At 35.5% G+C, this 10497-nt stretch overlaps 1 protein-coding gene across 2 annotated transcripts; it reads left to right on the top strand.

Annotated features, from left to right (window-relative positions):
- The first annotated feature begins 1072 nt into the window (after window positions 1-1072).
- Window positions 1073-5407, top strand: LOC107823549 (nudix hydrolase 8). Of its 2 annotated transcripts, none has more exons than XM_016650225.2 (9): window positions 1073-1772; window positions 2718-2962; window positions 3179-3244; window positions 3389-3526; window positions 3631-3708; window positions 3793-3843; window positions 3923-3957; window positions 4378-4486; window positions 4922-5407. In XM_016650225.2, exons 1-9 carry the CDS (start codon window positions 1634-1636, stop codon window positions 5126-5128), a joined length of 1068 nt encoding a protein of 355 aa, XP_016505711.1. In that variant the 5' UTR covers window positions 1073-1633; the 3' UTR covers window positions 5129-5407. The 2 variants fall into 2 exon arrangements, with proteins under 2 accessions (XP_016505711.1, XP_075104218.1); XM_075248117.1 differs by having other exon boundaries at window positions 1143-1772; window positions 3179-3238.
- The last annotated feature ends 5090 nt before the right edge of the window (window positions 5408-10497 follow it).

Genomic DNA, 10497 nt, shown 5'->3' with positions numbered 1-10497 from the left:
GAGATTTCTTGTCAAATATCAAGATTCTTGTACACTCTAGATAAACAGAAGTCGTTCATATGATTAAGAGATTATGTCACAAAAAATATTTAGAGATTTGAAAAAATATTTTTTTCTAAAACAATTGAAGGGCCGGCCCGCCCTAGCCCGCTGCCCTCTTAGGGCTGGGCTGGGCTAGCCATTTTAAGGCCCATATAGATGGAAGGTCAGCCCGGCCTAGCCTACCAAATTTAAAAGCCCACGAGGCTTGGGCTGGGCTACCCGTTTTGACTGCTCTAATTGAAGGTCACCGGACCCCGTAAACTTCATCAGAAAGCTTGTATATTTATGTATGTATAACTTAAAAATAATTATATAAATAACTTGACACCCTGAATACTGAATAAAAAATAATAGAGTTACCGTCCCGTAAATCCCCTAGATCCGCCTCTAAGTATATCATTATTTTTTTTGAAAAGAAACCAAAGTTTTAAAATTAAGTTCCAAGCCAGCTCAACTATGCTAAATAAATTTGGACATAACAGTTATATCGAGGCCAAAGTTATGCAAACACTTAGCTAGCGTTTGACCATAGTTTTTAAAATTTGTTTTGAAAAATTGATTTAGGTGAAGTTTGGTTTGAAAATAAAAATGTGTTTGAGCATCAGTCACTTTTACTTTTGAAAAAACATGAAACATCACCCACAAGTTCTAAAAACTATCACAAATACCCAACAATACCTTCATCAGTAACATTCATTATATTATCGCAAACCATAGTCCTGAACATAAATAAATTTGGTACAAACTTAATATTTTTATAATGAACTATATAATACACTATCCGAGAAGACAAATTAACATTGTTACAAAATAATAAATTGTGGGCTATTTTATAAAATACAAAAGTTTGGGATAATTTTTAAAAAATATAATAATAATATTTTGAGTTTTGTGAATTTGCTATGCATAAAATTTATGATCAAACATATATTTGCCCAAAAGAACCCCAAATACATTTTGGCAAAGTCTATGGCCAAATCGGTCCTTATTTGCTGGATGATTTAAGATTGTTATCTATCATTGTTTTTCTAGGGGAAAAATAAAACCAAATTAATGAGTTGTAAACGTACTTATGCTGCTCTAGTCCTTGGTCTTTCCCTGTTTCCTCTGTAGTCTCTACAGTGACTTCATATATTTCTGCTTCTTATCAATTCCATTTTACTTCCCTCGTTTTCTACAATTATTATTGGAGTTGATACAAACAGCCGAAGATCTTTCCACCTTGTTTGTCGTTTCATTATAGTTTCTCATTCAAGGTTCATTTTCCACCACAGCTTTTGCAACCTAAGACCCTCTACCTTAACTTTTTGCTATAAAATATCATTTCTTAACCATACTACTTAACTACAAATCCGTTTCTACATTTTTATTCTTCAGTTTTGAATCTTTTTAGTACTCTCCGATGGGTAGAATATGCCCAAGATATTCTTGTTTTTAGTTTACTAAAAGGTGTCTGCAGTTCTTGATTTTGAGATCACAGATGATACAATATTTTCTGTAAAAACGTACAGCTGGTTTTTCAGTGGACTGAGCTCTCTGGAATTTAGTTTAAACGACAAGAAAAAGGCTTTGTTTTTGTAGTGTGTAAAGAATGGAGTTGAAATTGGTTAATTCCAAGTTATTGTCTTTATCTAAGTTAGTTGGTAGAGAGGTGAAGAAATCAAGCTCATTTCTTGATACAAAGCTAATGTTTGGTCTCAATGGGACTCACAAGTTCTATTCTTGCAGAGGTAATTTTCTAATATAGGAAAATGACAAGTTTTACACATGGGGTTTTTGTTATTTTCATTTAATTCTCTTGTAGTGTTAATTATTGTATGTTCTCTTTAGATTTTGGGTTTTCCGTAGTTTAATCAGAAGATCATTAGGCCAGCCCCATGTTCTTCTTTTCCTTTTCTAATCCCCCAACCTGCAGTTCAACAGTCTTATGAGCTAATTTGCACTAAAGATGGTTAAACAAATGCAGACATTTTTCTTGCTGCCTTGCATTTGTCCTTTTAGTGTCTTGTACTATGTTGCTAAACTCTTCAAAAACGTTGCCGGGTGTGATCCTTCAAAGTTGCATTATTTGAGGATCTGACTCGGGCACGGTTAGATTTTTGGAGAGTTCGAGCAACGTAAGCCTAGTGTGCATTTTTAAGTTTAATAAATAAAAGGAGGGAAAAAGTTTTCTACTGCAATTCTTGTACAGGGCAGTTTTTGAGTTCTATCTGAGAAAATCTTATGCTTGTGTTACCAAGCCTTTTTCATTTTTGGGTTGTCTTTGCCCTTTTGAGGTTTTATTACTATCTTTTGGAGCAGCAGAAAATGTAGAGAACTTCTAATGCTAGAGATACTACTATCTTTTACTTATTATTTGTTATTACATATAATAATGGACTTATACGGGTTTAAATGTAGCGACATGGACAATAAGGATTCATATCGACAACCTCAAGGGATTGAGGGGTAGTTGTTGTTAGGCTCCAGGTCATTAGGAACTTAAAGTAGAACAATCTACCATGAGGCATTACAAAGTATCAATAGCTTAGAGAAATACATGCTGTTTCATTGGGCAAGAAATAGAAGCCTGTGGCTACATCTGAGATGATAACATTTCTTATACTAAAAGTAGATGATATATGTTCAATATTTCTTCTAACATTCATATTGACTTTTGCCTGTTTTACATCCAGGTGTTGTACTCAAGGCTTCTTATGATGCTGCAAGCTCCATTAGCAAAGAGAATGTTATAGTAGACACTTTTTCTTGTCAGATAAATGGTACAAACTGTTCAGGACTGTATCTTAGAGATGTAAGAATGCTTGATGCTTCTGATGATGAATATGGAGGAGTACTCATTAATCCTCAAACACTCCCATCCAATCCCAATATATTTGCATCTGCACTTCGCGCATCTCTCTCCCACTGGAAACTGAAGGTACCTGCTCAGAATTCCACACCTTCATTTAATTTTATGGTGTTAAAACTGATAATGTAGAGGAATCCATTGCATTTTCATTTTTCGCTTGTTCTATTGCGGAGATGCTTGTGATTGAACAACGCACGTGCCACCAGTCTGAGTGTTTCTTCAGATATAAATATATTACTACAATTTATGGAACACTTAGTTTCTAATTGATGTTGCACACTGCAGGGGAAGAAGGGAATTTGGCTTAAATTACCAGTTGAGAAATGTGATCTTGTTCCTGTGGCAGTAAGGGTATTGACTATCATCAGTACTAAACTTTATTCTTCAAATATTTTTGGTTTTAGTATCTGAAGAATAAAGTATATAGCATGATCCTTTAGTTTCTGATGCTAACTCTTCCTGCAAAGTCAAACTCTAAAGTAACAAATTTCACAGGAAGGATTTCAATACCATCATGCGGAAAGAGGATATCTCATGATGACATATTGGCTTCCCGATGATCCGTGCATGCTTCCTTCTAATGCATCTCATCAAGTCGGAGTTGGGGGTTTTGTGATCAATGACAAAAATGAGGTTATATCTGTTAAAAAGACACTCCTAGCTACTATATATAGCATGCCATAATATTACATGTATATCTTCTGTAGCCCCTTGACCTCAAGAAATGACTGCTTTAGGTGCTTGTTGTACAAGAGAAACATTCTGTGCCCGCTCTTTCAGGTCTATGGAAAATACCAACTGGCTTCATTCTTGAGGTATGTTCTGGTTACAGTTTTGTGCAAACATGAAATCTTCACTTCAATCACTAAACTCATTCTATCTTTTAATGCCAATATCAGTCAGAGGAGATCTTTACAGGAGTCGTGAGAGAAGTGAAGGAGGAGACTGGGGTAAGATATTCATAGGAACATATTTCCCCTATAAATATGCAATCTAAGCTGCCATAACATTCGTTTCTAATCTTTCCAGATCGATACTGAATTTGTGGAGGTTATTGCTTTCAGGTCAGAAAATGTTTGTCTCTTCAAATGTCGATGGATTCTATCTTTATGAAAAGTGGCTACTTTTTGTGTTTCTACCAGATAGCAGAAAAGAACTAGAAAGAACAAAAAACATAAAAGCTAAATTATCCAAGCAAAAGATTTGGTCCAATACATAGTATCTTCGGAACTTCATTCACCGTCCATTTCACTTCTTGTTTCTGGTGAGGCATTTGTGGAAAGGATGTGAATCTGATACTAACATTTTGTTAGAAAAGCTAGAACTATCCTTGATAATGAATTTGGCTTTTAGCTCTCTGATATGTTATTTAAGTTGCACATTATAGCATGTGAAAATGGTGATTGCATTCAACACTATTTGTTGATTTTACTTTATCTCCCAAGTAGAGACCATTATTGAATTTAACATATGTTCTTCTTCAGGCATGCTCACAATGTGGCTTTTGAAAAGTCCGATTTGTTCTTCGTCTGCCTTTTAAGACCCCTGTCAACAAGAATCATGGTTGATGATCTGGAAATTCAGGCGGCCAAGGTAAGCATATTGAACAAAGAAACTTGTCATTTATTTTCCTACAAAAGACAACATGTTAAGAGATACCCCCCCTTCCCATCTCAGATTCTCAGTGGTCACACTGTCCATACTATATACTTGTCTCTCCATTATCTGTACCTTTGGAGTAAAGATATTAAAAACTTCAACAATATTGAGAAAGAAAATATGAGCATACACCTAAATGTTTCTGTGATTTTGACATTTTGTAAGGCAGGCTACAGTTTCAGGGAATTGGTTACATTTCATTAATGTTTAAAGCCTTTGGTTAAGGGAGTAGAGGAGGGATTCTCATGCATAAATAGGCAAAGAGATCTATTAATTGACAAGCACGGAATAGTAGACAAACTTAGAGGCAATGAGAAAATAAGGACTTGAAATGAAGCCTTACTTAAGCTGCCTGTCTTTATAATGCAGTGGATGCCTCTCGTCAAGTTCGTTGAGCAGCCATTAGTCCAAGCAGATAGCATGTTTAAAAAGATCATAGACATTTGCATTGCTCGGCTGGGAAAGCGTTACTGTGGATTATCTGTCCATCAACTAGTCTCTACATTTGATGGCAAACTATCCTCCTTGTACTTCAACACAGTAGAAGATTCAGATTCCAACTGTCAAGCCAAATAGCATCGCGATCAGCATTTTCAATGCATTTTTAGATCTCGACTTCTCATTGATGAAGATGGACCGATTGAAACACAATATACATCAACAGATCATCTTCCACTATGGATTAGTGACCTGTAATAAGAAAGTTATCTCAGAGTTTCCGATGGAGCAAAAAACAAAGGAAAAGAAAAAAGTTAATACAGTGTATATATCTTTTCCGTTGGACATGGACTCTGTAAATATGTGACATTTATGTTTCTTATGACTAATTTAACTTTCAGTATTTTTTGCCACTCCACTAATATCTTTCCTTGCCCTTTCTTATCCCCATCATAACCTTAGTTTTTGTATGAAGTATGAACTTATTGTGGGTAGGTGACTTTCATGGAGAAGTTTGGCTTATGGTGCTTGAATATAGTTAGGGGTGTCAATGGTTCGGTTCGGTCAGTTATTTTAAAAAATATGTATCATACCAATTTTTCGGTTATTCTCTTTTGTATAACCAAAATAAGACTTTTCGGAACTATCCCAATGATCTCGGTTTATCTTTGATATCAATACGGTTCGGTTATTTTTTTGTATTTTTCTTAAAATGGCATGTAAGAGTCGCTAATAGAAGTTAGAATGCGATAAGATACCTGTCACACCTCCTTTTTGCGCACCTGCCCCGAAGGATAAATGCGTGAGGGAGTTTTTCCATTTTAAGTGACATTATTCGAAAATGAGATTATTTATTCAATTCAGAGTCGCCACTTGGGAAAGGTTTGGCTTTTGATGTCCCAAGTCACCGGTTTATCTTGAATCCCAAATCGAGGAAATTTTTGACTTTCCAAATGAAGTCTGCGAACCAGAAATTCTAAGTAAGGAATTCTATTGACCCGAGGGAAGGTGTTAGGCACCCACGGATCCCGTGGTTCTAGCACGGTCGCTTAAATTGTTATAATGGCTAAATATCTGATTTTAATACATGTTATAACTTGTGCTTTTATTAAGTTTAAAACCGCTTTTATTATTATTTTTTAATAGGATTGCAACGTCGTAAAAATGCATCTCGAACCGCGTCGCAATCAATGCACCCGTGGTTGTTAATACATTCCGACTCCGTTGAGATTTGGATTTGGGTCACATAAATGCGCACCCGAATTTAAGAATGTAATTTAATTAAAATCGCGCCTAAAGAGTCTAACGCGTTATTATCTTTGGGGAAAGCCGTGAAGTTCGCTAGATGGGTCATCCCGTATTCTAAGTATTTTTAATATATACATTTATTGAGGGCCCCGCAATTTGCATTTTTTATTTGGCGAGGCTCGTCTCATCATTTTTATTTAAAGATCAATCTTGAAGTGACTATGATTTTTTTTATTTATTTTGTCTCTATTAATAAAAGAAGAAAACCTAATTATTTAACCTATTTGAAAGAAAACAAAATCTTTATAAATCCATTCCAGATCAGCCAAACCCAATAAACAAATAAATCAAAATGTATCCTTTAGCAACTCGTTCAAGACAACCCATATTGTGTTCATAAGGGGGCTGGACGGTTTGAGCCCATAGTGAACCCAGAAACATGACAATGGTTTCAATTTCGAAACCTGCCAGGGTTTTATGCCCAAATAAACCTTCTTGACTCAAATGACACGCTAGTCCTCAATCACTAGATACTCAGACCATTTAATTCATTTAACAATGCACATATATGGTGAATGCAAACATTAATTTCATTTATAAAGGGGTAGGGACGAGATGACCTTTCAATATGCACATGCAGCATGTAGTATTTCAGACAGGAGATGTATCTAGTGCTTTTGAATCCAAAACGTATATAGTTGTATAAACCCGACACTCCAAATTAAAACTCAAACTTCAATGCTATTAAAACTAAACTAAGTGAGTCATTGATGGATTCCCTTAAGCACGGATTAAGTTATGACTCACTGTCTGCGAATAAAGTATCTAATGATGAATGAACTTGAATCATACTAAACTATACTAAACAACTGTATTAACACAAATTCCTACTTACGCTAGCCCAAGTCAATCCAAAACTAAATACAAATGATTTGAAGTTAATCCACTACTTGACTGTTTGATGATTAATTGTAATATGCAGATCTGGAATCAGTTAATTCTGTTGCTGACTTTCAGTTAAACTAATGACGTTATTAAGATTATTAACTAAACAAAATTCCAGCAACTAGATAGTCCGTTAACAGTTCAAAACAAATCAAATTATACAGTAGCTGTCCCAACCAATACCAAACCAAAACTAAGCTGTATTAAGTAATTACACATCAACTAATATCTATTTTTTGAAACATAAGTGCAGGGTAAACTAAATGAGCAACGGGGGCAAAGTATGAATATTTCCATTTTTTCATCTTTCAAGTCAGAGCTACATCAAAGCTTAATTCGAGTGTGTACCTAGATGTTGAAACACAACAACAAGAAGAAGGAGAAGAAGATCTGCAAAAGCAATATGGCAGCAATAACACAGCAAATAACAACAGCAACAGCAGCAGTAACAACCAGCAGAATGAAACCCAGTGAACAAACCAGAAATAACCCAATGAAAAAGTACCAATATCCAACCAAAAAAATAGACTCGGGAAACTCAGTTGAGACCCGGAAATAACAATGTTAATCACAGGCAGAAACAGGTGAATCTGAAACACAATGGAACAATAGTTTCTTATTTTTGAACACCCAAAGAAAGAAAAACTCTATTGTCTTAGGTTCTAAGAATCTGAAGAGGTTTTTCTTTTGCTTTTGTTTGTTATCTATCTCCAACTCTAGTTCAAAAAATAGACTCTCTTAGGTTCTAAAGACTCTCTCCTCCTCTCAAAACTCCCTCCCTTTTATATATCACAACAGGCCTCCCTTTTAGCACTTGGTCCATTAGAAAACTGATTTTCTCCCATGTGATCCCTTCTGTTTTTCCACTCAAAACTCAAAAGAAAAGTATTCCCCATCAGATTCCCCTGACAGCCCTCTTTTCATTATTAAAATGGTTTTCCTTTATTAAAACTAAACAAGTATGGGCAGCATGAATATGTCCTGACAGCACATGTTGTCAAGTTAACTTTAATTCATTAAAGAAATACAATTCACATGCTTTCTGATATACAAAATCTAAAATGAATAAACAGGGCCAGTAATTCTATATCAATCCAAACTAAACTCTGAAATCTATATTAAAACTGCAGCTATAACCAATTCAAACTCCTAAATTCTGGATTGAAACTTCAAAACAAAATCAACATCAACAAATAAAAGAGCTTAGCAGAAACATTGAAGCTGAAGCTAAAAATTGAAACCAAAATTCATCAATGTTTAACAGAAAACCCAATAACAGCATTACCATGAATCAAAACACAAACCTATTGAACTATCCAGGTCAAACTTCCGGTCAACAGTGGCACATTATGGGAATGATTAATTCACAATTCCAAATTAAGCTAAATAGAGTGAAGGAAATCCTGCGATATGCTAAACTTAACGAAGATTGATGAATATCAAAAAACAAAAAAGCCACACATCACATATAGGGGAAAATCTGAACCAAAGTCATATATTACTTAAACAACAAAAGAAAACTACTGAAATGGACTATGAAATCAAAACCAGGATTAAAACTAACTATCATGTTAAACTGACTCATACATAACGAACTAATAAACTGACCAACAGTTTACAGCATATAAACAAACAATTAGAGAAACTGGACCCAATAAACGGTCTAATGAGAAGGAAAGAAGTACTGAACAAATGACAAGAAACAAACCAAGACAAAGATACAATTTAAAACAGACAAACAAAACTATAGAAGTAAACAAAAGAAATTAAGGAGAACTTACTGCTCCTTCCTCGGATTTCAACAGTATGCCCTTTCGAACTTGAGTCCTAGTCAGTATTATACGTCTATTTCGTGAGAAATAGGCCTACAATACTGAATAGAAACCAGTCGACCTTGAAGCTTTGACACGTCTTGAACCGTTGAAACCCTAGATCCATCATTCGACGGGTTTTACTCATGTTCGAGCCAATTTGGTTAGGGATTAAGGACGAGGAAGTAAATGGGATTATTGGGTGTTAGTCTGGGGTCAAGGGGACAGCTAGGGCTCGGAGGGGAGATCTTTGATTTAAAGATTCGAAGAGATCCAACAGGATTCGAGGAAATCTGCTGATGGTTTAGGGATGAGGGAAACCTAGTGGTGGTATGGTGTTAATTAGGGGTGGATTGGGGTGGTTCCATAGTCAACTCGAAACTTCGATTGAAGATTCGAGAAGATGTGGGGTGATTCGAGGCAAATGGTTCATGGATTCGTGTTGTGGATGGGGAGATGGCTCAGGGGTGTCCTTTTGGTGGTCACCGGCATTGTTGCCTCCGGGTTTAATGGTGAGGGGGTTGAAGGGTGGCGTTAGGGTTTTAGGGGTTGTCCGGTTTGTTGAGAGAGACGAAGAGAGGGGGTAGCTTAGGGGGTGTGGGGTGAGTTTGAGAGTATATATATGTGATGGGTGATTAATTCGGACCGTTAGATCTGATGGGATCAACGGTTTGGATTACTTTACTTATATAAAACGGGGTCGGTTTGGTCTCAGTGGGAGACTGGGTCGATCCAGGGAAAAACGGATCGGGTTATGGGGGTGAGATCTTAGACCGTTGGATGAGGATGGATAAACGATCGAGATTCGTTGGCCTCGAAACGGCGTCGTCTGATGCATCTTTGAGAGCTAAAGGTTTGGACCGGGTATAGGTCTCGTTTGGGCCTGATTTTGGCCCAAAAAATGAAATGGCCCAGTCCAATTTTCTTTTTTTCTATTTTTTGTTCTTTTCCTTTTTAATTCCTAATTTAATTCCGAATTTACCAAAATCCTAAAAATAAATTATAAAACAACAATTATATTACACAAACATTAATTGATTCTTAACAATAAGAAACACACAATATCAAATATTAATTACACAAAATCACACCATTAAACAATAAAAATGACAAAATTACCAAAATAATATTTTTGGTGATTTTCATTCCAAATATGATTTAATTAATTCCTAATAGCAGAATAAAAATCCTAAATTCATACGACATATATTTTTTTTTATGTATTTAAACAATCACAGACAAAACTACAAATAACTATCTGAAATACCACACAGATTTTAAAAATTACGCACAAAGAAAAAATTGTTTTATTTTTTGATTTCTTTTGGAGTAATTGTCGTGAGAGCAAAAATCACGTGCTCATAGCTGCCCCTCTTTGTTTGAAAATATGCAGGGTTTTCGTGCAAAGATAAAGTGAGCGGATACGAGCGATTTTTCTCTGTTTGACTACTCCGTGTGAAGCATTTTTTGAAAGATTTGACCGAACCTCTGCTTCGAAGGTTT

This window comes from Nicotiana tabacum, chromosome 1, assembly GCF_000715075.1.
Source record: "Nicotiana tabacum cultivar K326 chromosome 1, ASM71507v2, whole genome shotgun sequence".
Classification (NCBI taxonomy): Eukaryota; Viridiplantae; Streptophyta; class Magnoliopsida; order Solanales; family Solanaceae; genus Nicotiana; species Nicotiana tabacum.
Note: the sequence above shows the minus strand (reverse complement) of the source record. Positions and strands in the feature narration are given on the sequence as shown.